At 56.5% G+C, this 26,954-nt stretch overlaps 1 protein-coding gene across 5 annotated transcripts in view; it reads left to right on the top strand.

Moving 5' to 3' along the window:
* Positions 1 to 26,954, top strand: part of Frmd4b (FERM domain containing 4B) — a 179,659-nt gene that overhangs the window by 61,695 nt on the left and 91,010 nt on the right. For 3 of the 5 annotated variants that reach the window (XM_078033625.1, XM_078033624.1, XM_005333869.5), the window contains exon 1: positions 2,881 to 3,212. The exons of 1 other annotated variant lie outside the window; for it this stretch is intronic. In XM_078033625.1, the coding sequence (XP_077889751.1) occupies positions 3,051 to 3,212 (162 nt within the window). In that variant the 5' untranslated portion in view covers positions 2,881 to 3,050. Of the gene's footprint in view, positions 1 to 2,880; positions 3,213 to 18,908; positions 18,928 to 26,954 lie in introns of those variants that run through there. One more of the 5 variants, XM_078033626.1, reaches the window with a different exon arrangement.

Here is a 26,954-nt window from a genome sequence, read left to right as displayed (position 1 = left end):
TACGTCCGTGGACGTCAGTGGACTCTGAGGGCAGAGGGCCCCGGGGAGGCCTCTCCAGTACCCACTCCCTGGCTCTCTCCAGAGGTGGGGCGGGCAGTGCGTGCTGCCCTCCGACACCGTGCTCTCCTCCCTGCCGTGGGTAGTGGGTAGCAGATCCCGGCTGGAGCTCGGGTAACGGCTTTCTTTCTGACGTGCTCAGCAGGACTCCCAGGTGTGTGGGCAGTGCAGACGGCTGCAGGAAATGGCAGTGGGTTTGGGGGAACTCTGGGGCCAGAGGACACAAGACAAATTTGAAACCAGCTTGATTGAGCTTTCTTTCCACACGGAGCTTTTAGACCATCTTCCGGAATAGCTGGCTCCGGTAGCGAAGGTCCCCCTTCAAGACACTTTTGAGGAACCCGAAAGCAACAGGGTTGCTCTCCTCGAAAAAGTTTCCCCCAAACATGACCCGCAACAAACAGGAAGGGATAGTGAAGCAGGTGTACACAGTCAAAATCAACAAGCGAAAGAACATTTAACTCGTACTTTTCTATCTGAGCATAGAAAATTGAAAGGATTCCTGATTTGGGTGGTGGGGTGGTGGTTTTCTCGGGGTGCCGATCTTTGGCAGCCATCTTGCAGAACACTTCATAGGAAGCACTCCACCTCACCTTGCCCAAAGCTTACAGAGGTAACGGGCATCCTCCTCCCCATTTTCTACTTGAACACACCAAGACCTCGCTTCGCTGGTTTAAGGAGTGTGTTCAAGGTGACGAGGATCCCGAGGGGCAGGGACTGGAAATGAGGTGTGTCTCCCTTAGGTGACTTAGTGCCTAGCCACCATGTGCCACCTACATGACTCTCCAACTTTAGCATGAGTCAGAATCCCCCCGAGGACAGGTCTAGCTGGGATCGCTGAATTCATCCCCATGGTGCCTGACACTGGGGTGGCCCCAATACTTGTGTCCCTAGCAGGTTCCCAGGCAATGCTGGTGCTGCTGGGCCCAGGACCATGTTCAGAGAACCCCTGTTATCCCATATCCCACAATTGGAAAAGTTGTGCAAGGACTGGTGTGCTAACCACGAGTGGAAATAGCTGATGGAACTGACCTCTGACATTAGACCTACGCACGGATCACACTGCCTGCCAAGGTGTTTGTAGAGCATCCCAGAGGATAGTGCCATGGGGCACGGGTAATTGACCTGTTGGAGGTGTTATTCTGGTATTCCCAAGGCTGCCTGACATTTCCGAGAACGCAAACTGCATCATTAAGAGGAAAAAAAAAATTACACACACACACACACAAACACACACACACACACACACATACACACACCACTACCAGTCACTCTTACTTACTAATAGGCCCCTTTTGAAATTCAGAAGTTTTCCATCAGCATGATGATGCTCCTTTTCCAAACTATACTCCACTTTTTTCTTTGCACTCAGTATAACCTCGTATGTTCAGATTCTGTGCAAACACCACAATGTTATCTTGGAAAATACTGTCAGAATGTTAATAGGTATGCACACAGAGATCTACTGCAAAGAAGATCAGCCAATCTTGGAGCAGGCCTTGTGTCCTAATAAGTGATCCAACAAAAAATGAGGTAGTTTTTTTTTTTACTTTTTTTTTTTTTTTTTACTTTGGAAGAGATGGCATTTAAAAGTGTTCTGATTACAGTTCCTTTGGAAACCACAGGCACTGTGAGGACAGATCTTGAGAACAGATTTTGTGTTCCTCCTCTGTGGACTGATTGAGTTTCGCCTGAATGAAGATTCCAACTGCACATTTGAAACCTGAAATGAAGCTGATTTGCTGGTGGGTAGCTGTTCTGCAGCCTCCTCGCCGTCTAGCTAGGGAGAAAGGGAGCCAGAGTTGTCTATACTCTAACAAAAATAAGGAAGGGGTGAACCACCAGTAAAGCCAGGCCACTCCGTGTCCCACAGGTGGGTTTGGGAGAGAACCCCACCCCTCCATGTGCCGCAGTGCTGTCCCTGTGAGAAATGGCATGGGATTATCGGGGACTAGAGTTTACAACCTTCTGAAGGAAAACAGAGACGGGTGGTATGTGGGGTTCTTATGGATCCCCTTTCCAAATGCCTTAGGCGATATCCATTCCTGAGGGAGAACTTTTAAAAGTGATTAATTACCTGGTGACTTTGTTTTTTTGGCTGAGTGGGAAATAAACTACCCATTGGAGGTTTGTGAGAGCCGCCGAAGCTACCTGTGTCCAGGGGCTGAGTTTTCTGGACACAAAACAAGAATCCTCTTAGGAGCAGCTGTTTTTCAGCAAATGACCTGCAGTTGTTACTTGAAACCCCCTTGTGTCCCTGTGTCCTTCTGTCCTGCCCAGACCTGCTGCACTGTTCTAGAGGCCCAGGGTGTGAGGGAGCCCGCTCTGCGGCTGACGCGCAGGTGGGCCTCTTCCCGGAGACCCTCGGGTTGGAGCGGGGCCGGCCCTGGAGCCGGGGCCAGCTGTTGCTGCCGTCTTCATCTCCAGGCTCCCGCAGAACCAAGGAAACACTCGGCGATCCCCGGGGCCGAGGTCCACAGGGATGCTTCGGAGGATCTTTTTGCCTCCTGCATCTGTGGCCTCCGCGGAGGTGTTTACGATGTGGACGAGCGAGATGGCGAGCCGAGACCCCGCGGTGCAGGGGGGAGCTGCCCAGCCGTGCAGGGGCCGGCCCCGGGCGGGCGGGAGCGCGTGAGCTCCGTCCTGCAGCCCGGCCCGGGCCTCCTGCGGCCGCGCCCCGGGGGCGTGCCGGGGGCTGTCCTCGCCGGCCAGGGCGCCCGAGCCCCCGGGACGGCCCGCCCGCCTGGCGGAGCTGAGCGCAGCGGACTCGGCGCTGCGGGCGGGCGGGCGGGCGGGGCGCACGCGGGCGGCCGGTGCCAGCCGCGGCCGTTGGCTGGCCGGGGCCCAATCCCGGGGCCCCAGCCCGGGGCATGCCGCCCGGAGCTGGCCGGGGCCCGCGCTGCAGACTAGCCGGGCGGCAGGCTTGACCCCGCGGCCCGCGGAGGTGGCGTCGGGACCGCGGCGGGGACCCCGCGCCCGCCCGAGCCCGGAGGATGGCCTCGGTGTTCACGTGCGGCGTGGAGGACCTGCTGTTCGCCGGCAGCCGCTTCGTGTGGAACCTGACGGTGACCACGCTGCGGAGATGGTCCTCGGAGCGGCTGCGGGCTTGCCACCAGGTGCTGCGGACGTGGTGCGGGCTGCGCGACGTGTACCAGGTGAGCCGCGCCCGGGCCCACCTGGGTGACTTCTTCTCAACTCCCAGCCGGTGCCTTGGTGGCTCTGGGTGGCCGCGCCTTCCTGGCGGGGCACGGGGGGCACCAGCGAGGCCCTCCAGCATTTGCACACGTGGGTTAGGGCGGTGGAGTGGCCTCCAGGGAGCGACTTTGGCATTCAGAGGACCCCTTCCTTTGCATCGCAGAGGGCTGCCTGGCCATTTTAGAAGAGATGGCTTCACCCTCTGTCCAGGGCCCCTTCCTGGGTTGACTGGCCTCCTTTTGAGATTTTATTTCATTTTTCCATCAGGCAACCCCAACTTGCAGGGCAGAGCCAGGAAAAGCTGATCCTGCCCCTTTCCGGCCTTTGGAAGGGAGGACACCACATGGTGAACAGTTTGTGGGAGGCTGGCAGGTGGGGACCGAGGGTGGCCTGGCGGGACCTGGGAGTGCTTGGCTGGCATCACTCCCTGTAACAGCACAGCCTCTTGCTCCCTGTGCTGGATCCCATCCTGCAAACCAAAACAATGCAGCAACTTTGCTCAACCAGGAGACCCTCCCTCCGCTCTGGAATGGCACCTTGGCTGGGTGGTTTTAAACAGTAATCTGTGGGTTCAAAAGTGCTTGGTGTGCTTTGGCTGTTAGGGCGTCTGAGGCGAAGAGCCCTGTGTTGTTGAATTAGGAAGGTTGTACCTGGGTTTATGGGAGGGCAATGCCCCATCTTCTTTCAGGTGAGGTGGAAGGGCTCTGCTGCCCCTTCTCGGTTTCCCCCACCCTGACCCCATTCCCGATATGGCTGGGATCTGTGGCTCCTTATATCGTGTCCCATCTGTGACGGAGCACTTGGTTTAGAGAAGCCACCGTGTTTCGTCCCCCAGGCAGAGTGAAGAGGCAGCCTCTGAGGTCAGCCAGTAGACGTCTAGAGGGTCCCTGACCGCCGGTCATCCTTGCCTAGACGTGAGGAACATTGTAATTGGGGCTTTCGTGGCTCCTGCTTCCCGAAACCTGTCTCTGTTGTCGTGCGTTTTCAAGTGGAATCCCAAAGCCGTGCTGAGAACCGGGGCACGTGGGGGTTTGAGCGTATTAGGGAACTCTGGATAGATCCCAGCTGGCCGCGTCAGACGCTCCCCTGGCTTTCGGGGCCAGAAGTGTGTCCGTCTTTCAGGGTTTTTTTCCACTCTCCCTTGGGAAATCCCTGTTCAGTTTGGTTTAGAGGATATGTGTCCCGCGTGTAGTTTTGCTTTTTCTTTCTGATGTTGGGGAAATTTTCAAAAAGAGAACCCAAAGAGTGTGGCCAACCAGACAGCCTGGGTGCCTCTCTCTCCCAGGGGATTCAGGGGATTTATGGCTTATCTCTAATGCTGCTACTAACCAACTCAAAAATGAAGGTTTCAGCAATCCCGGAGCCTGTGAGTTCTTTATCAGTTTGGTCAATAATAATTTTAAGGCACAACTACAATTTGAAAGGTTAAGCTACTGAAATACACATTTTTTTCTCTTCTATAAAATGAACACCGATAGAGTCAATACCTTCTTGTGATCAGAACATGCGTTTACAACAACCAGGAGGGCTGGGGACATAGCTCAGTTGGTAGAGAGCTTGCCTTGCATGCACAAAGCCCCTGGGTTCAATCCCCAGCACCACAATAAATAAACAAACAAACAAACAAGGACTTTTGTGAGTATTAAGTCACAAGTAGAAGAAAATGAGGCTCAGGTTTAAAGTTTCCTGGGTTTTTGGAGAAATAAGATTTTAAACGCTTTGGGGTTTTTTTTAGCCTTAGAACAATAGTTTTCTTAATGGCACAATATGCTTAAATCATTTGCAAAGAAAGATCCTTTTAAAGTTGAAATTTTTAAAAATTTTCAAGGGGCTGGGGTTGTGGCTCAGTGGTAGAGCACCTGCCTGGCCTGTGTGAGGCACGGGGTTCAATCCTCAGCATAAAAATAAATAAATAAGACAAAGGTCTAGTGACCATATTCAACTAAAATAAAAAATGTTAATGCTTTTCAAATATCGAGCAAGAAAGTGGTGAGCTGAATTGCCTAGAATGAAAAAGAAGTGAAGTGATTTCTCCCCTTGGCCTCTTATCTGTTCCACAGTAGGTAGGTGAGGGCCCCCAGTCTCCGCCGCCGGTGTGTGGCCATGGCCAAGTTAATCTCCCTGAGGTTCCTCGTCTCTGCAGTGGGGGGATTAGTGCAGGTAATCACAGAGCTGTGTAAGAGAATTTCCTGACGTGCAGCGCATTTAGCGCACGGCTTAGATCTTAGGAAGCACGCGATGCATGTTACCTGTTCTGTCGGATGTTCCAAATAACGATAATAGGAAACCCAACCGAACCCACAGAGTGAAAAGAAGTGACTTCCGCCCGGGCGAACGTTCCAGCGGTGGAACCAAACTCAGGCCTGGTTCTGATCGGGGCACAATGCTGTGTGCAGAATTCATTCTGACCTGGTCCACTTCTTGTGTGGGCTTTGTCCTCAGCGGGCTTCTGCCCTGAGGACAGCAGATAGTCACAGCAGGGCCAGTCCTCAGACCACGCACCAATATACCCAGAGGACCTCCTCACTAAGTTGCCTGAGGCTGGCCTCCAACTTGCAATCCTCCTGCCTCAGCCTTCCAAGCAGGTGGGATTACAGGCATGTGCCGTGGTGCCTCACTAGAAAGAGAACTTCCTGTATCTCCCAACTATCAAAAGTCCTAGTTGATACTCTGGGTGTGCATGTGGGGCCTGTGCCCAGCTCTAATGCCAGGTACTAATTGGCACAGAGTGTCAGGTTGCAAATCTAGAAATTCTTTTTGTTTTTTTGTTTTTTTTTTTTGAGGGGTTACCAGACATTGAACTCAGGGGCACTTAACCACCGAGCCACATCCCCAGCCCTGTTTTCACATTTTATTTAGATACAGGGTCTTGCCGAGTCCGTTAGGGCCTCACTACCGAGGCCGACTTGGAACCTGCGATCCTCCTGCCTCAGTCCTGAGCCACTGGGATTACAGGCGTGCGCCACCACACCCACAGCACAATTTAGGGGTTCTGAATGGGAGGGATGTGGCCCAGAAGGAGCAAATCTCTGAGGGGTGGAGAACTCGGGGTGGCAATAAACTTCCTGCTTAGGTGCAGAGTGCAGACATATGGTGCATCAACCCAGCACAGTGTATCTGTGGCATTCAAACGGGGAAGGGTCACTAGAAAACAAACGGTGTGGAAGACGTGCTCCTTAAGGGGTGATCCTGAAGGCAGTGGCTGGGAACACTGGCTGGCCCTGCCTGGCTTAGGCTGAAAGGAACAGGCCCATTTGGGGCCCACCCAGGTCCCGTGTCCTCTAATAAGGAAGCAAGATGCCAACTGAAACTCAGCAGCCGCCATGTCCCTGCACTGTTAGAATCTCAAATCTAGCATTCTCTGCAGGGGGAAAAAAAAAAGTTGTTTTTCAAGGTAAGTGCAAAGATTAGCCCAGAAATAGCTTTCCTCGTATTCTGCCGGGGTAATCTGAGGGGAAGGAATGGGGGCTCCCCGTTAGGACGCTGGGAACGCTCCCGTCCTTCTCCGGGTAGACCTCAAGGGGAATTTTCCATGGCACTGCCCAGATTTTTGGCATGTGAACTGGAAACACCAGCGAGTTCCGTGTTTTACAGGAACTGCTTTTTTTAAAAAAAAAAAAATCGTCTTGTTGATTTTTAAAAAGGTGTCATTTTTCTTCCCATGTGAATGGTCTTGTTGAGAGAAGTCAGGGCCGGGAGACGCCCTTCCCTGGCACCCGCGGGCGGCCGAGGGGGGGGCTGTGCACACTCGTGCGCCCCGAGTGAAAGCGGATCTCCCGCCTGTTCGCAAGAGATCTGCCCCCAGCGTTATTGCCCGGCCAGCGAAGCCCCGGGAGGTGACACTTCTCTGGAATTGAACGCTTCCTCCACCTCTGGACATTGGAACTGCGAGTGACTTCATTTGCCAACACACCATGAATAATTAAGGTGCCAGCTATATGGCCCTTCTAGAGCGCAGGGCTGGATGGGAAACAGGGTCCCTTTACCAGAGACGCAGCCCCTGGGCCAAGGCTAGAGGTGGGCTCAAGGGGTGGTCGTGAGAACTCAACCCCTGAGCTCAGACCGACAAAGCGACTCGCCCGCCGCAGGCCTTCGCAGCTCATCTCCTCCTTGGGTGGGTTGCATGCTGGCAATTAATTAGGTCCAACCCACGAGGGACACGGAAATGACAGCAGGATGCTGTTGGAAAAAAAAAGTCCCGCACCTCTCGGTTTTCATTCAGTGTGGCGCGTCCTAACAGAGCCCTCTGTTTAACACTTGGCCTGGGTTTTCCTCCTTCGCCCGCGTGTCCCAGAGGTAGGATTCCTTGCAAACCCTGAATGGAGTCATTGCTGCCAAAAGGAGGTAACTTGAACAGAATCTGGGGGATCTAGTGACCGGGAGAGGCTGGGCAGCTCCCCCGAGGCGGGCAGCCGGCAGCCGGGGCATCGCAGACAGTGAGGGAGGCAGAGAGTCTGCAGCTCCCTGGGACCAACTTGACCTTGAGCCAGTTGCTTCCCCTCTCCCGGCCTCGGTAACAGGGTAGGGCCACCCTAGCTGCAGGGTGAGGTGGGGTGACAAACTCAGGAGGTCACACAGATAAAACTTAGCACCGCACCGTGCTGGTGCAAGCCCATGCCGTACAAAGGTTACCCCTCCCTGAAGTCCCCAAGGCTGAGCCCAGACCCGCTTCACCAGACCAGGTGGCCAAGGGTCCTGTTTTTATGGAGCAAGGTCACTTCTCTGGAAACCAAGTTCCCTTGTGACATGGCAGATGTTCCTGTAGAGGGTCAGTGGGATTTCCCAAGGCAGCCTGTGCAGGGTAGACCTGGGGTACTCGGGTTCCTTCCCCTCCATAGACCCATATCCTGTTCCGGTTCCGCCCATCTGGCCCCGGGGCTTCCGAGGAATCCTCTCTGGGTCCAAGATGACCTGTGACCTTTGAACTTTCCATCTCACTACTCTGCTGGGGAAGGCCAGGTCCTAGAGGTGGACTGTCCACCCAGCATGGAGTGATCGGGGGCATCTCCAAGCAGGGACCGGCGCTAGCTGCACCCTCCACAGGGAACTGGCCCACCGGCTGCTTTTGTAAATAAAGTTTTATTGGCACCCGCCCAGGCCCGTTCACTTGCATGGCTGACTGCTTTCCGGCCTGCCACGCAGAGGGCAGTGCTTGGGACTCAGGTACCTAGAGTTGAGTAGTTGATCCAAAACCGAACATTTTAACTCTGTCCCGTTACAGTCAATGTGTGCCAGTCCACGGAATAAGAAGAAGAAAAAAATACGATGCGGGTGGAGAAGGTTACAGGAAGAAAAAGTCCCCAGTCCATCCTAGATAAGCAGAGCTTCAAAGAGTCTAGAACCTTCTCATTCCAAAGCCCACCCACTAGGAAACCAGGAGATATACTCAAGTGCCCAGCTTGCTTTCCCTCAGTCCTCCTAGTGCCGGGGGACGGTTGGCGTTATGGGTGGGTCCCTTCACTTGGTCGTCCTTAGCCATCACCAGGAGCAGCAGGACTCTGGGGGCGGTGACAGGCGGGTTCTGTGGAAGCTGGGGAGAGACTGAACATGGCGGATGGTGAAGAGCGTAAGTCCTCCGTCAGAGCTGGTCACACGGCCCACCCACCGGGCCAGACAGGAGGAGAGCTGGGCAGACAGAGCTTGGGAGCAGCCCGGAAGTGGGTGAGCAAGCAGGAAGCTGAGGAGCAGCACCCGGGCAGGGGTCGGAAGGCATGGGACTGAGCCCAGGGGGCCCTTGGGCTACTGCTCACGTCAGCCCAGGTCACAGCTGGCCTCCAGGCACTCTGAGGCCAGAGATATCCTAAGTGGGAACAAGAGGGCTGGGCTTCCCCTAGCCCCTCAGCCCATCATTAGAGGTGACCTACAGGGGGACCTTGGAGGAGGCCGTCTTCCCCTAGCCCCTCAGCCCATCATTAGAGGTGGGGTGACCTACAGGGGGACCTTGGAGGAGGCTGTCTTCCCCTAGCCCCTCAGCCCATCATTAGAGGTGACCTACAGGGGGACCTTGGAGGAGGCTGTCTTCCCCTAACCCCTCAGCCCATCATTAGAGGTGACCTACAGGGGGACCTTGGAGGAGGCTGGCTTCCCCTAGCCCCTCAGCCCATCATTAGAGGTGACCTACAGGGGGACCTTGGAGGAGGCTGGGCTTCCCCTAGCCCCTCAGCCCATTGTTGGATGTGGCCAGTCTTGAGAGGGGGTCCTCTGAGGTGGCAGCTGTCTTTAGAGAGGAGCCCAGAGCTCTCCCGACAGCTGGGCACCACATCACAGCGTCTTCCACAGATGCCAACCCAGGTGCTGGTCACGGCCAGCGGGCAGGGAGGGGCGAGTGAGAGAGCAAGAGGGGGGTGCAGAGTTTGGCTGTTAAATTCAGGCAGGTGACCCTGAGAGCCGTCCCCTGGCTGGGTCCTACCCCCTGCTGAGGGGGTCCAGTGGCCTTGCCCTCAACCATGGGTGCTGAGTGACCCGCAGGACAGAAAGTGGCTGACCCCCGAGGTAAGGATCCAGCTCTCACTGGGGAAATTCGTCTTCCACTCTTCCTGGCCTTGACAGCAGGGAGCCGAGAGGCTGGGCTCCTTTTCAAACCCCCCAAATGGTACCATCTTGATGTTTAGCCCACCACTTGGCATAACTACGGTGTCATTTAGGGACCCCCAGATCCTGCGCAGGGTCTTTGACAAGTGTGCGAATCTCTGTTGTGCCGCTTGGAAAGCGTCAGGTTAGGAATGGGCTCTGCTGCCCTTCCAAGCAGCCCTGATTTCTTATCCCGTCTTTTCTCGGTGGAGCTGAGCACAAAACAGCCTCTGTGCTTGCCCAACTCGGGTTTGTGCGGAACGTTGCATTCTGGTGTCCCGGTTGGTTGTGGTGGAAAAGTTTGAATGACTCAAACGAGGAGTAAGAGCTGTGGCTCAAAATTTCATAAACAGCCTGGAGTGAAGGCAAAGGTCAAGCCCTGGTGGCGGAAAAGAATCAGCGTCCCCGGGAAATGACACGCCTGTTATGTGTGTGTTCACGCGTAGCCACGTGGTCATCCTTGAAGTGCACTTACGTGAGAGAGGCCGGTGAAGACGCTGGGTTGGATAGGCCCATTTTCTCCTAATGTTCTGACTGTTTTCAGCTGGTGAATTTTGTGTTTGGGGGAAGCTTTTTACTTAAATCACTGTCTTGCTTTTGCTTGCATCTGCTTATGTCTGTAAGCAAGGACCCCAGTTTGTGCATCTGTAAAATTGTGTGTGTGTGTGTGTGTGAGGGTGAGTCTGCTTCCTGATTTGGGTCTCCAGTTTGGGGGTTCATCTCTAAATTCATTCTAACCCCCGTATTCCACTGCAAGAATGAACCAAGCTGTCACCGATGGGTGTTCGGATTGTCCCAGGTTTTCAATGTCCGTAAGGACGGTAGTGAAGACTCGTATGCTTGTCTCCTCGTACGTATGAGGCAAGAGTTTCTCTGTCGTAGGAATTAAGGAGAGTTGCAGGTTTTTGACTTTATCATTACTATTGGATGTTGTGCCTTCTCTTTTCCCTGTAAGATGCTGTCTCACACCCCATCCTGTTGGTTAGTGGACTATCAGCTGATACGCACCCCCCCACACACACACACCAGGGCTGGAATGGGACTAGCCAAGCCACACTCAGCCTCTGCCCACCAACCTGCTTTATTAGTGAAAAGCTAAATAGTATATAAAGATCAAATCCTATCAGTTATCCTCTTATTCATTCACTCAACCGATATTGGGAAAAACAGCCCAGTGCTTCGGAACGAAATCTAAAACTCACACTTTGAGAGTTCAGACCTTGACTTTTGTTAGCCAAGTGAGTTCTCTGAAACTAGATTGTTTTCTGTAAAATGTGAACGATCATTGTACCTACCTTGAGAGTTATTTTTCTGAGATTATTATAGAAATTAAATGTACCAAAATTTAGAAGCACTGAAACGGTGTGTTAAATGTATGTATGGATGGATGGATAGATGGACAGATAGACAGAAGAGTGATGGATGGGTGGATGGATGGATGCTTGGTTGGATAAATAGTATGTGGGTGGATGGATGGACAGATGGGTGACAGGGTGAATAGATGCCAGGTGGGTGGATGGATGGGTGGTAGGGTGGGTGGATGATAGGTGGGGATATAGATGAATGGATGCTTGCTGGGTAGATAGTAGGTGGGTGGATGGATGGATAGATGGACAGATGTATGGGTGGTAGGTAGAGTAGATGCTAGGTGGGTGGATTGATGTATGGATGGATGGGTGAACTGAGGGATGGATGTTAGTGTGGGTAGGTGCTAGGTGGGTGGATGGATGGATGGATGGATGATAGGGTAGGTGGATGGATGGATGCTTGGTTCGATAGATAGGTGGATGGATGATATAGGGTGGGTAGGTGCTAGGTAGGTGGATGGATGAGTGGTGGATGGGTGGATTCTTGGTTGGGTAGATGGATGGTAGGGTGGGTAGATGATAGGTGAGTGTGTGGATGGATGGATGGATGGATGGATGGATGGGTGAACCGAGGGATGGATGTTAGTGTGGGTAGATGCTAGCTGGGTGGATAGATGGATAGATGGATGGTAGGTTGATGATGGATGCTTGGTTAGATAGATAGGTGGATGGATGATATGGGGTGGATAGATGCTAGGTGGGTGGATGGATGGATGAGTGGTGGATGGATGGATTCTTGGTTGGGCAGATGGATGGTAGGGTGGATAGATGATAGGTGGGTGTGTGGATGGATGGATGGATGGATGGACAGACAGATAGATGAATGGATGTTTACACAGATGCCTGTCCAATAATTATCTTCGTGAATGCATCATTCTCAACTCCTTATGCACATGAACCTTTAGAGTGTCTAAAGTCTGCAGGAGACTTGGTTCCTCCTTTCTCCCGTCACCAGGTGAAGAATCGTGTCCAGTGGTCTTGGTGGACACCAGCCCTCGCGGCTGGTCTGTATGACAGTACAGTACAGTGCAGTGCTTCCTCACATCTAGTTGCTTTATTTCTGACTCCTCCTGCCAGCCCTGGATTCTTGCTCAGGGACCAGATTCCCAGTTCTCTCTCCCGCTGGCCCCGGCACCCTGGTGGCCCCTCTTTCTCCCCTCTGAGCTGTCCCTGTGATGACCCTAGATGGGCAGCTGCTGAGACCTAGTTACCACAGGCCCTGGGTCAAGCCTGGGGAGTGAAGCCAGCGAATGTTTTTACAGAAATTGGTCTGCCTCATTATAATGTGGTCATCTGCTTATTATGTGAGAGAGAAAGGCTCTTGCAGAGCGGGGCGGCTGAACGGGCTCGTCAGCCGGGTTACAACCAGGTCTCGCTGCCCGTCGCCTGGGTGCTGTTTGACCACGCTACATGTCCTGGGAGCCTGTGATTCCTTCTGTTTTGTTGCCAACACAAAAGGTGAAAGAAAACCTGTGGTTCACGTTTGGCAGAAGGGTCATACAGAACATGGATAGGAGAATAGTGTCTTTTCAAATGTAAAAACTTGGACCCCTGGCGCCAAGTTGATCCTAAGGCCAAAGCTGATCCCACTAATGTGCAAACTCTGAGCACCATTTGAGCCCAAAGTTTTCTACTTCATAGCTGAGTGACATGGGCCAGTTGCTTGACCTCTCTGTGCCTCATTTTCTTGGGCACGAAATGGGGGTCTAACATCAGCAGCCTCCTAGGGTTGTTGAAGGGACCGGCAAGGTCTGGTGAATGTAGATCTCAAAAGGGTGCTTGGCTCACCAAAGGCCTTTTAATAAAATGGTAGCTAGATTCGTTTTTACTTAATGAACATTTTTCTAGGTGCCAGACACAGTGCTAAGTAGTTTATGGACCATTACTTAATTCTCTGAACAAGGACATGAAATGGCTGTAAATGGGCCCCGTTTGGAAGATGCAGAAACTTTTCTGTAGGGAAGGGGGCTGAGGAGACGCTGCTCTATTTCTTTAAAAGATGACGAAGCCTTTGGTAAAGAAGTTCATGTCTAATGGCAAACACCCAAGCATCCTCCAGCCCCTGGTGGCCAGGTCCGACCCCTCCTCCTCCACCTGCTGACCCCTCATTTCTCAGCTGGATCGTGGCCGTAGCTGCGAGGTGGGCTGCTGATGCCCCGGAGACTTTCTCAGGCTGCACGGCACGGTCCTGGGTCAGAGCCTCTGCCCCTGGCCTCTGGGGTGTCCTCTGCCTCCCCCCACCTCCTGCTGGTCTCTTTTCAGATGCCACTCAACCAGAGGCGACCCCTGCCCATTCTCTTGGCCGCTGTATCTTCGGTTATCGCCGTATCTCCCAGCTTTGTGAGCGTCTTTGCTGGTGTGCGGATTGGTTTCTCCCAGGCCAGAATGCCAGCGGAGGGGTGTGGGGACCCCACCGTGGGTCACCAGGCCTGGTAAGGGGCTCCCGTAGGCTGGTCGCACAAATGACCCAACGCAGTCCACTTTCCATTTTAAGAAACACGCTCTGGTCAGTCTGGGGCATGCGTGGGAGGGGTGAGGCAGACGGGAGGCGGATTCCGGTGCCCGCAGAGACCGCGGGGCCTGGGAGAGGGCAACGTCCGGCTCAGGGGCCACCGAGCTTTTGAGGGAGCCGGACGGCAGCCTCCGTGGGACTCTGCCCAGAGGGGACACGTTGGCGTCCTGTAAAGTTTTGGAAACTTTGTACAGGAAAAGGCGGAGCCCATCAAAATAGATGTCTGCATGTGGGTGGATGCTTTTTCGCGGTAGAAAATAGCCCCAGGTCAGGGTAAGGTGGTTGAGAACACCCGTGCTGGCCTCTCTAGGAGGACCCCTTGGGATTCCTTAGGAGCCAAAGCCAAAACCAACCCCCATTTCTTCTGGTCTTGAGGAGTGTTTAATGAACAGCTGCTCTCCCTCCCGGCTCTCTGGCTGCATGCACACTTTGTAAATCCTGCGAGCACAGGCAATATCAAGAGCGTTTGACCCCTCAGGTTCTGTGTCTCCTCATCCCCCAATAGTGACAAGAGTCCCCAGAACACAACGTCGTCTACTAGTCCCACGTAGTTCCTGAAGAGGAAAACGGTGCACTTTCAACAGACAGGCGGGTGCCCGTTTAGACTGCACGAAGATAATCTGGCCCCGGGCAGGAAGCATCCCAACCGTCAGCTGGGGCTCCTCTTCCAGGGGCTCTTTCTTCCCTAGGATTTTTATAAATTGAGCTTTCCAGGTACGGGTGCCAGACAGAGCTCCAGCCAAGCTCATCCAACTCTGCTTTCGACGCCTTATGAAAATGAATTTGTTCTCGGGTGCATGCATTTTTTCCCTTACTTCCACTGCAGAAGCCAACTCCATTTAAAAAAAGAAAAATGAGCATCAAGTTCCAGAGTCTGAACAGGGTCCTTTATCCACCAGCCAGTGACGTCCGCCTACGTGTTTTTTTCAAGCTCACACAGGACGTTAGGTTACAGATAGAGCCCACGTCGGCTCCACCTGGGTACGGACAGAGTGTGTCTCGGATAAAACACACCCAGGGGCCTTTGTCTTCCTGTCCTCTCTTCTCCTGCGGTTTTGAGTCACTCCTGTTCAAATGTAAATCCCATGGATGTCACCTAGGAACATGGGAGTGAAGCCTGAAGGTGTGTATTCCAGAAAGCAACGTTCGCTAAGCACTGCTGGCTCTCTTTCCCGCCTTGTGCACCACTCCTACATTTCCAGGGCGACTCTGAAGTCACGGGTCAGCTGACCCATCACATGAGAAGACGCCACGGTACCCGTAGGCTCTAGAAAAGTGGCGGATTCTGCTGAAGCTTGGCAGGTGCAAAAGTGGGTGAATGGCTTCGTCCATGTCCATCAGTTAAAAAGACGGACCAAGAGGAAGAGGGGGAGAGGAGGACCCAGGAGGGAGCAGAGAGCGAGCGGCAGGTGCTGGGGCTCCGGCCTTGGTTGGCCCCACACTGTCTGGACCTCAGCAGCCGCTGGTGGCTGGGGCTCCGGGACGTCGGGTGGAAAGCCCCGCAGCCACTCACTCAAAATGCAGCGGTGTCCAGGGACAAGATGGTGGCCCTGGGTGGCTTGAGGGGAGAGAGGAAGCCAGAATCCAGGGTGTCGAATGCGTGGCGTCCAGGATCGGCAGCTCTGTTGCCCTTAAGTGATGGGCACGCACCCTGCAGCCGTCGTGCAGGACATTGGGGTCTGTGTGCCTCTGTCCCCGAGCCCATCCCTCACTGCCTGCGTGATCAGGGAGGGCCACCCAGTGCCCCTGTGCCTCAGCTTGTCACCTAGACAATGCCACGTGATTCTGAAAGCAATGTCATCGGGTTGCAAGGGCAGACACCAGGAGTGCTTTACAGTGACTTGGATCCTGAGCTCAGGAGGGAGCGGCTGAGGGAGGGGTCCTGGGCACCAGGGAGGCGAGGGGCAAGACGCACCTGCTGGGCTGGGGCCCTGCCTCCCCCCACCTCGACCGAGCCTGCTGCCCTGTCCCTTCCATCCCAGCCACTCGGGAGGCCACAGCAGGAGGCCGCAGGTCCACGGCCAGCCTGGGCAACAGTGAAGAGCGGTTTATTTGCAAGGAGAGAGAAGAGGAGGAGTGGACGGAAAGGGGCCGTACGTAGGTGACCAGGGACCGCGGAGAACTAGGGACCAGCGGCCAAGCGTGAACTTTCCCTCCCTTTGGATCGTGGTTCCAACAACCTGGAAAGAGAGACATTCATTAGTCCGACAGTTGGAAATGGGAACTCCGGCCGGATACCTGAAGATACTAAGGAATGATGGTCACTCTTCTTCCTTTGGCTTATTTGGGGTCGTGTTTCCAACAAGGACCGGATTGTCCTGCTTCAGGACAACCCAGCAGGACAAAAGGCAGGAGGGACGACCGACGGAGCCGCAGAATCAGCCCCGTGAAGGTGGCTGCACAGTGGTCATCGCCCTGGTCACTCACTGGCTGTGCGTGACTCCGATTTTCCATCATAAAATGCTCGATTTCGTGACTAAAGGAACGCCCAGGGAAAGAGAGAGAGGGGATGAAGCAAAACAGAAAACCGGGTTCCAATACAGACAGGAAGGAAATCCGACAGGGCGCCCGCGTGTGGGCCTGGGCGCCCTTCCCCTTGTCTGCCACGCTGCGAGGACCGCCGCGGGGAGAAGGGCGGCTCTGGGTTCCAGTCCTGCTCTGTCCCCCGAAAGGCTCTGGGTCGTGGCTTCTCTGTGCCTCATGTGAAACGGGGAATTCAGAAATGGACCTCAAAGGATCTTTGTCTTATTCGGCCAAACACTGGGACGAGATTGGGTCTGAAGCCGGCGTCCACCACCCCAGGGTTCACGCCTGGGAAACAGAGAGCACGCCCCGTCCCTCCGCCTCCCCCCTGGTTCTCCGCTTGTGGTTGAGCCACCCAGAGTGTCCGCCGTCCACCCTGTGCAGACCTCCAGGCTTAGGAGGTGACCTCTGGTCCTGAGCTCTCCCTGTTAGGGGACAGTGGATGGCTCAGAGCTGGGTAGGGCCCCTGGTTCTGGGGAGCCGCAGCTCCTGGCCCAGGTTGGACTCGCAGTGTCTGGCCTCTGTGTGGCAGGGAAGGAACCGTGACGGAAGGGACAATGTTTTGGTGACGAATGCAAAGCTCACAAAGAGCCCTGGGACTGTCCTCCCACACCGCGGGCCCCTGTGTGCGGTTCCCCACCCTGGGGTGCCGTTCCCTCAACCCCCGACCAGAGGCGAGAAGGGCCCTGGACAGTCACCCGAGTCCAGCCCACAGGCCGCCGTCTCCCAGTCCGTAGTCCACAGTCACCGTCCACACCGGCTCATGCCCACTGGACACACTCCAGGAGGGACCCTGCGGGGCTTCAGGGTTTACCCCCAGGTTCATGTGCCGGAAACCCGATCCGCTCAGCCAGTGGTGTTGGAGGTGAGTGGGATGGGAGGGTCCCCATGGTGGCATTAATGGCAGGAGACCACACTGGGACAGTCACTCTGCCTCACCATGTGAGGCCTCCGCCCCGTTATGATGCAGCCTCACCAGGTGCAGTGCCAGGCTCTTGGACTTGAGTCTCTAAACCAATGACATAAACCTTTATTCCTTATAAATTACCTTGTCCCAGGTGGTTTGTGATAGCAACACAAAATGGACCCATGTTTCCTTACACAGCACTTCCTAAGTCTACGTTGCTGGGCGCCGGGTCAAGTCCTGCCTGGTGCCCCACTGCTGGCAGGGACTGTTTAGAGGTGCCATGGGCTCAAGGTGGTGTTCCCGCTCTGCCCTTTGGCCCGCCTTTCTCTAGGACTGCTTCTGCCCAGGTGTGTGAGCTGCAGGTTGGAATCTCCACGCCTGAGGCTTCGTGGGGAACGTCAGGTGCCCACCAAGGTGTACCTCTTCCTGTCCCCTTAATGCGTGTGGGAGAGTCTCCGCAGCGGCCTGTGTGTGGCCTTTCTCAGTGAGGTCTCGGTCACTCCTCCTTCTGACGTCAGCCCCTCCCCTCGTGGACACACGGCCACACACAGTCACTGAACCTGGACTCAATTCTCGGCCACCGTTTCTACCCATCTCGCCCCGGGTGCCCCTTCTCTGTGTGCAAACCTGGCACTGAACCAGGCTGTTTCAGGCCGCATCTTCCCAGACAGCATCCTGTGGCCCCAGGTAGTCACAGCCTGTGGAGGGGCTTGCCATCGACACCCCCTGATTTCTGAGGGATGAACTTCTCCTGTAGCGGGGACCACGGCACCTTGCCCGGGGCAGTTTAGGTATCTGACAGGTGCGTGCCGCCACCTTCTTCACCCTGTACGCTGCCTGTTATCTCACTTAGCTCCTCCCAAGCCCTTCTGTGTGCGATAGGGACCTTTGTCTCCACTCGACAGAGGAGGGGACAGGCTCCCACAAAGATCAAGTAGCTGTCCCCAGCACCTACAGCTTCTCCTGCGGCGGAGCTCACGATCCTGGCCCCACCCCTCCTTACACTGAGTTCCAGAGGGTTCTTTTCCTCACCAGGTGGTGAAGTGGGACGCCGCGTCCCAGGTCCTTACTTAACTGTCCTCAGGCACAAGGGAGTCGGTGACCCTCCCTGGACTCTGGGTATCTTGCTCTCAGCTTCACCTTGAAGCGCGCCGTGTTACGATGATTTCCACGCCTGGAGCAGTTCCAACAGTGGGTGATTCTGTGGCCCACGGAGGGCAAAGTCCGTCCACTCTGGGTCCGTGATGGTCCAGCCAGGACGGACACTGCTGGGGGGTGTCGGTGGAATGCTGAGTTCCTCTCTGCGGGCAGCAGTGGCTGAAGGGCAGTGTCCACAGTGGCACGGGTGAATTAAGTGTCCTGCTTATATCCATGTGTCAGGTTCCCAGTCTCCTGCAGGACAGGGCTGGGAGAGCGGCGGCTGGGCTTGGCCATGGTGCCTGGTGTGGCCCGTGGCCTGCTCCCGAGGAGCGCCCAGCCCCCTGGTGCCCCGTCGGGGGGTGGGGGGGTCGGGGAACAGGAAACACTCCCCCTGTGTTTCAGGGTGTGATGAAGAGGGCTCTGGGTGGCCAGCAGGGCCGGGAGCTCCCCTGACTCACGTCGGGAGCCTTTGTTTCTCATCAAAGCGACAAACCGTAAGGTCATTTCCTTGAGATTATGTGGCAGCAGCGGAAGGCGTCGGAGGCCTCTGGGCCCCCACTCCAGCTGCCCGCTCGCTGTGGAGCGCACCCAGCCCTCCGGGCCCTTCGTGCCGCGCACACCGCAGTCCGTCAATGAGCCTGGACCATGCTCTGGAGGTAGGGACGTCCCCAGGTCGCCGTCCCGCTGCAGGCCGGGTGGGTGCGGGGCCTCTCCAGCCTCTACCAGCACTCGCTGGCCAGACCTGGGGCGGACGTGCACATTACGGGCAGGTTGGCTCCTCTGGGGTACTGCAGGAGGCCACTCTCAGAGCCGCACGTTGCAGGGGACCATTATTCCACTCTGTCCCAGGAGTCCCACGGCTCAGCAGCCTCCGCTGGGCTCCCGTGGGCCCCCTGGGGTCGGTCAGCCCCGATGCCCGACTTGGGTTTTCCTGTGATTGAGATGCGTCTTGGCTCCTTGAAAAGTCGGAGAGGGCAGGTTTGTGAGTGTGGGTCACTGGCCATGAACTGCGCTGACCGCCCCTGCCCCCCCCCCCCGCCCCTTCCCTTGGTCTTTAATCTTAAAGACTGGCGCTTCCTGAGCGGGGGAGGCCGTCGGCAGCCAGCACAGCCCTCGGGCTCTGCGATGGGCCACGTCTCGTCAGCAAGACGTCTGGGGCGTGCTCCGTGTGTCAGTGGGCACTTGGCAGCACGGACCCTGGCGCCCCAGGACTCGGGAGTGGCCGCTCTTAAAGGGCCCTGTGATGCACATCCCCGTTTGGCCTGGGGAGGGCAACAGGGGCGCCGAGTCCGGGCCAGGCTTGAGGTGGCGCCTCTGTGTGATCAGAATCTAGCAGCTCTAAGTAGAGGGGCGGCCGGTCAGTCAATCAATAAGCCCTTTATGACGGGTCCGAGGAGGTCCTGCCCCCTCGCTCACGGCTCTTCCTCCTGGCCAGCTGGTCATGGCAGACTCCCTAAGTCCATTTTTCTTCCCCGATGGGTGGGTGTTGGGGGGGCGGGGGTGGGAATCTGCGTCCACTTCAGAAAGCAGAGGAAATTATCTCACCCAGTGGACGGCAGAGCCCTTGGGGGTGGACGGAAGTCTGCAGAGGAAGTGGGCAGGATGGGGCAGAGAGGAAATGTCCAGGAAATACGTACCTCACACCCACCGCAGGGACCGGGCCGGTGTGCCCTGTGCTAAGGCAGCAGGACGGTTGGTCTCAGCAGCAGCCTGTCCCCAGGTGTCTCGGGCCTGAGGGGTGGAGAGGAGTCTCGCCCAGCTGCGGTTGGTGACCTGCATTCTCAGAGCAGGATCGCAGCCACCCGCGGGGCTCACGTGACGGGATCTACATGGGGGGACCCTCAGGAGCCAGGCCTTCCTGGGGTCAGAACCCAGGGCTCAGACCCACCGGCTCCACCCCAAAGTGCGTTCTGGGTCTTCCTGCAGGCCACTCGTCGGTCTTGAGGGGCTGGGGAAGTCCTTCTTGCTAGATTGGGGTTCCTGTCCACAGCTGCTGCTCAGGACTGTCCTGATGCAGGGCTTGGAGGTCAACTGTTGAGCAGGAGGAGAACTGTCCGTCACCTCATCCTGGAACCCAGGAGGTCAAAATTCAGAGACGCAGGGATTCCCTTAAGACTCCGCATCCCGAGGAGACAGGGCGCAGCCTCGGGTCGGGGTCTCCCGAGTCTCGAGTCTGCAGGGTCCTCCGCTGCTGTGCTCCGCCGGACCTCCAGGCTGTCTGTGTTTCGGGCACCAAGAGAGCCTTCTCACGGGCGCCTGCACCTCGGGGTGGACATTGGGGAGCAGGGTCCCAAGTGAGGTTCCGCTTCCTGTCGGTCATGGATTCCAACCGCTGGCGGAAGACAGTGGGCAGCCACGCAGGACAGAGAACCCGCAGTCCCGGGTCTCGTCCACGAGTGGTCATTTCTGTAGGTGAACACTGCAGCTCACAGGCTGGGGGGCTGCCAGGGGCCTGTCCCAAGCCATTCCTCCAGTGGGATTCTCGGACGTCCCTGTTAAGACGCTGTGGCTTCACGTTGGAAAACTCTGAGATCTCCTAAGTGACGGCCTTCTCTGTGTGGCAAAGCTAAGGCGGAGTACGGGGAGCCGTGCGCGTGTTCCTCTTTGTGAGAGCCATCTGGCCGGGCCAGCGGCCACTTCGCCATTCCCTGACCACAAAGAGAGGGGAGCTCTTGGGCGCTTCCGCAGACGCGGCTGAGAACGGGGGAAGAGCCGGTCTCTCTCGGCTTCACCTTTTCTCGGCTGCTCCTCTTTGCTCTTGAGTCAAAGTGAGCCGCCCGGCAGGCTGGACTGTGCCTTCCCTTGTTCTTACTCCCTTCTTTAGAGAATCGGGTGACACAGGGTGGCTTCAGTATTTACCGGGTGCACCGTCTGCGCCGGGTGCTGAGCCAGGATCTCGACAGGCTCCCTGGTCTAATTCCACAGCACCCTTACGAGCTCACGCGGACTTGTGTTTTACACTTGGAGCCCTCTGTTTTGTTATTAGCGAGGAAATGTAAATATATCTCGTCATTCCTGATTGTCACCCTAGCTCAGGTGAAGGGGGGGACCCCGCGAGGTCCCACAGCTGCGCTGAAGCCCACCTCTGTGCCCTTGACCTTCGGGCTGTTTCAATAGTGACTTATGCTTTAAACACAGCAGGAGCTTCCTCAGAGGTAGAGCTTCTGATGCGTCAGGAAAAGTGACCCCTGTGGCCCAGCGGCCACTCAGAGAGGGCACTGACTTCCCTAAAGTCTCCAGCGGGCCTGGGAGAGGCCGGGATCAGACACCACCCAGTGGGACTTCCTCAGAGGTCCTGGGCCCACCTCAACCCTGCACAGAGGACGGGGTGAGCCCTGCACTGTCCCCTACCCCAGGTGAATAGCAGGACTCAGAGACCGCCCAGGGAGCTCCCCCGTCCAGCCTCTGAGACAGAGGCCCAAGGGCTTATTAAGTGACCTGCCCCACCCTTCCCCCTGCAGAAGCTGCAGAGGGCCAGGGTGAGAAGGCCCCGGGGAAAGCACGCGGATCCCTGGAGACCACCCCACGTCGGGGGGAGAGTTCCTCTCTGGGACCCTCTCTCAGCCAGGAGGAGTGGAACTGAGAGCAGGCCAGAGGGAGCCTTGCCGGCCCGCGGAACAGCTGTGCGCAGTGAGCACCACCTGGGAGGCCGAGGCCAGGCTGTCATCCCCCAACGCACCCCCACGGGGGACACGCAGGGACGTCCACTCCCCGGCTCGCTGCTCAGGTGCTCGCCAGCACCCCGAGCTGGGCACCCTCTTAGGGGCTGGGGAGGCTGTAGAAAGTGAGACGCACCCTTCTCCTCATGGAGGGTACGTTCTGTGGGGCAGGGGCCTGGAAGGGCAGCAGACGCAGCAGTGGACATGAGTCACAGTGGACGTGAGTCACAGTGCAGGGGCAGCGGAGCCCAGGTGCAGCAGCGTCTCCGTGGTGCCCTTCTGCGATGGCCTGTGGGCAGCTCTGTCCTGCAGCTTGAGCATGGCCCCCTCGCAGGAGGGTTCCGGGACGCCGACTTTGAGGCTGTGAGACATAAGCCCCTCAGAGGCCACCGAGCTGGGCCTTGAACACGGCCATCTCAGCGAGGCCACTCATCTTCCCTCCTGTTCTCACGGTCCCTCCGGGGCCTCCACACGGAGTCGGCCGCCTCCTGCAGCACGTGGGACGGGGGTTCACACCCAGCTCCCCAGCACAGGGCCGCTGACCGGCCGTGCAGCTCATCTTTGTGGTGCAAACGTTCACATCCTGAGATTGAGCCGCTGCCACCGAGGTTCAGTGGACGAGGCGGGCGGCTGGACTTGAAGACCTTGGGGCCGCTGCCTTTAAGGGCCGTGTGTTTCGTGGTGAGCCGTGTGTGTGCCTGATGACCCAGCACTTGCCGGGCCAGCGTGGGCTCTGGGTTGTGTCCCAGCAAGGCCAGGGAACACAAGAGGAGTCGGCCTTCTCTGCTTCTCGGTTTGGTAATGACTTTCTAAGTCTCCTCTCCAACCAGGAGACAGGAGGACCCTGGGCCCGGTGCTGTCCGTTTTCATCAACTATAAACTCCCTGAGGGCTTCTCCACAGGGGTCATGGGGCACGGAGGCCCCGAGAAGCGTCCACCCAAGCTCCCAACACGGGTGACGCAGGACGGAGACGCCAACGCTCTGCCGACAGTCAGGCGCTCTCGGGGCAGCCCGAGTGCTCTTGGCTCTGGGTGGCTTTTGTCCAGGGTTTCCCGATGTGTCCTGCAGTAGTTAGTCCCCGCGCCCGGGACGTCGGTCGGTGACCAGCACCGCAGTCTATTATTAAAGTTCCTTCCCGAGCCCCGCGCGCGGGTCTTTAGGGTTCTGAAGAACGCGGCCCCCTGCCCCTTCCCAAGGCTGCTTCTCACGGGCGCAGGCGAAGGTGGGCGGGCGAGAGCCTCCAGTCCACAGCGTCTGCCGCTCGCATCGACTCCAAAGCCGGAAGCCCCACTTTCCACCGGCTTTCTTTTCCACGGCCTCGTTCCGCTTAAACCTGAACTGCCTCGAAAATCAAAAAACCCCACCACCATTTTTGCGACTTTTCCTGTCTACGATGTCTGGGTCTCCGTTTTTTTGACTCGTTGATACTGTATCATGTTGTCTGAAAACAGAGCTGGTTTCCAGTAAAGAGGATGCTTCCCTCTGGAGAAGAGCAGAAATATCCTGCGTGGGTTTGCTAAGACAGTGAGCGCTAAGTCTCTCGGTGCCTGCCGTGGCTGCTGGGTGGATAAGGGCAGCTACCTGAACCCCGGTTTGCACTGCCGCCTCCCCAACATCGTCCCCTTGGTTTCACACCGTGTCACCTGGGGAGGCCTTTATGGAGCTGGGCTCAGCCCACCTTGAAACCGTGGGAAGAAAACGTAGGGTGCAGGCACCGACTTCCCTAACAAGACCCCAAAGCACAAGAAATAAAACCGAGAGTCAGTAAGTGGGATGCCGTCCAACCAGGAAACTTCAGTATGCAAAGGAAATGATCAGCAGCCTGGAGACAGAGCCTGCGGGAAGAGAGAAGCTTCGCCAGCTGCGTCTCTGATGGGGGATTAGCATCCAAAGACATAAAGAACTCAAAAAGCTCAACTCCAGAAAAACAAATAACCCAATCAATAAACGGGCAAAAGAACCAAACAGATACTTCTCCAAACGAGAAGCACAAATGGCCTACAAACATGAAAAGATGCTCAGCATCCCCAGCAATCAGGGAAACGCAGATCAAACCACAGCAAGGCTCCATCCTGTGCCAGTCAGAGTGGCCATCATCAGCAAGGACACCCCAGCCATCCGTGCTGGTGAGGGTGTCGGGGACAGGCGCGCTGCTGCATCGTTGGTGGGACTGCAGGCTGGTGTGGCCACTCTGGGGAGCAGCGGGGAGACCCCTCCAAGGACTAGGGATGGAACCACCGTGTGACCCAGCTGTCCCCCTCCTCAGTTCTCCTCCAAAAGAAGTAAAGTTAGCACAGATGATAGAGCTACCTCAGGGTTCCTAGCAGCACCGTCCACAGGAGCCGAACTGTGGAGTCAGCTCAGATGCTCAGATGGGTGGAGCAAGAAGGGGTGTGTGTGTGTGTGTGTGTGTGTGTGTGTGTGTGTGTGTGGTTTCACTCCGTCATAAAGGAGGAAAATGACGGCATTTGCAGGTAAATGGATGACATCATGCTAGGTGAAGTAAGCCAAGGGAGAAAACTTCTCCCATACGTGGGAGCTAGAATAAAATGAGGGGCAGAGGGTCCAATATCATAGAGAGAGAGGAAGGATCCGTGGAGTCCAAGAAGGGGATAGGAGGGAGGTGGGAAAGAGAGGAAAGGAAAGGAAATGCAGAGTTAATGTCTAAAAATCTATGTGCACATGTAAACATACCACAGGGGATGTCACCTTCTGTATAAGTAGACAGAACCAGTCAAAATAGACAGATGAACCCGGATGTGGTGACACATACCCCTAGTCCCAATGACTCTGGAGGCTGAGGCAGGAGGATTGAAAGTTTGAGGCCAGCCTCAACCACTTGATGAGGCCCTAAGAAACTTAGTGAGACCCTGTCTCAAAATAAAAAATAAAAAGGGCTGGGGGTGTGGTTCAGTGGTTAAGTCCCCCTGGGTTCAGTCCCCAGGGCCCCAAGATAAATATGTAGATGAGCAAGAGGGACATCAGTAGTGTCTTAGTCCATTGATTTTGAGAAGAACAATTCGAGGAGGAAAAGTGAACTCAGGGGCTCACAGATTCAGAGGCCTCCGTCCCTCCAAGGCCAGATCCAGTGCCCTGGGCCCAGGTGAGGCAGTTGGTCATGGCAGAAGGGAGTGGAAGAGGACAGCAGCTCAGGACAGGGCACCAGGAAGCAGAGACGCCCACTGTCCAGGGACACCCCTAAGGCACACCCCAGCGCCCCATCTCCTCCAGCCACATCCCACCTGCCTGTCGTTACCGCCCCCTTAACCCCTATCAGGATTAGTTCACTGACTGGTTAAGGTTCTCATAAAACCAGAAATGACCAAGTCAGGTCACAAGCGGGCAGCAAGCGAGAGCCTGTGGTGTCCACTCTCAGTTTGACGCCTGGGCAGCTCCCAGTGCAGGTTGGAGTCCGTGGGTTGGGTAGCACAGGGTGTCAGTGGCATTGACCCCTGGCCCCTGGCTGACTGCCCTTGGCTCTCTGGTGGGTGGCTTTGGGGACTTAATAATCCAGGACAAACTGTTTCATGGGAGAAGTGACATTTAGCCCACGTCACCCAGCGGCTTCAAGGCCTCCACTGACAGCGGTCCTCCGGGTTCCCGTGCCACGGATCATACACGCCAAGGTTTCACCGAGCTGTGCTGGTGCCGTGGTACGCGTGGGCCTCTCTGCTGGGTTCCACTGGACCTGCTTTACTACAAGTGGAAGCTACAGGACGGGGCCGGAGGGAGGGGTCGTTCTGTAGGGCTCACGTCCAGCACGCCCAAGGACAGGTCAGTCTCAGCCTCGGAGAACAAACAGAACGCTGGGTGAGGCTGAGTCTGGTCATCTCCACTCACGGGGGCAGAACAGAAGTTTGAGAGATGCCACAATGTCCGGGCCATACTCCCAGACAAAGGGCAGGCCTGGGACACACACAGGAGCCTGTCACTCTGAATCCCGGGCACATCTCTTGGACACCAGGTCGGTGTCTCCCGGTGGCCTTCAGCCCCAGATGTGTATTAGGTGCAGACACTTGGTAGTGGGGTCCTGGACCCAGAGCCGCTGGGTCTCCACCTTCTCCTTGCTCGTTGACCCTGGGGTGAGGGTCTCACCGAGCCTCGGCCGATTCATTGAATGTAGCTGGAAAGGGAAGCCCCCTCCAAGGTGTTGTTTTGATGAAGGCCGGGGCCCGGCCGGGCACACGCAGCAGCCTCAGCTTGGCTACTCCATTTCTCAAGCCACGTGACTCGGTGGCTCGGCTTTATCTTTGGTAAATGAGGTCTCACCTTCTCCCCCCTCCACCTCCCATCGTCTCTGTCCCTCCTCTCTGCTGGCTCTCCTGTTCCTTCTCTACTCCCCGGGGGCAGGACTGTCCTCCTCTGGTTCTGCTGTCCAGCCGGAGATTGCACCCGCTTCCCAGCAGTGTGACCAGAGACAGCTGGGCCTCTGGGCCTCAGCCCTCCGACTGTAAGACCTCCATAGCCGGGTTCCTCCTGGCAGGGCTGCTGGCCGCCAGGAAGAAGAGGCATCTGTGAAGGACACAGCTCCCACGTGACGTGAAGCACGTGCCCGTGGCCCGCTGGGGGCAGCAGGCTGCACGGAGCTGGACGGGGAGTCACAGCTGACTGTTGGAGACCCGGGTGTCAGCCCAGGCCATCCTCGGAACGGTGTCACCACCCAGAGCTGGCACAAAAGGGGGTCTGTGCAGCCGGGGCTGACGTCACTGGGGAGAAACATAGCACTGTCCACTCAATAGGCCCCAGAGTGACAGCGTCCTGGGTACAGCGCTCTCCGTCTCCAGGTCCTGCAGGACATGTGATCCGATGAGGACTTGGTGGCTCACCTTGTCCTGGGGCAGAGGGCTTGTTGGAACGCGTCCCCTTTTCTGGGCCAAGATGGGAGTCGTCGGGGACATGGCCCCCTGGACCATGCTCGGCCACCTTGAATCATCTGGAGTGTGTTTCGGGGTGGAAGTGGCTCAGTGCTGAGCAGTGAAGGCGCTCCTTCCCGTGGAAGGTACCTGCAGACTCTGTCCCTTTC

This window comes from Ictidomys tridecemlineatus, chromosome 16, assembly GCF_052094955.1.
Source record: "Ictidomys tridecemlineatus isolate mIctTri1 chromosome 16, mIctTri1.hap1, whole genome shotgun sequence".
Taxonomy (NCBI): domain Eukaryota; kingdom Metazoa; phylum Chordata; class Mammalia; order Rodentia; family Sciuridae; genus Ictidomys; species Ictidomys tridecemlineatus.
Note: the sequence above shows the minus strand (reverse complement) of the source record. Positions and strands in the feature narration are given on the sequence as shown.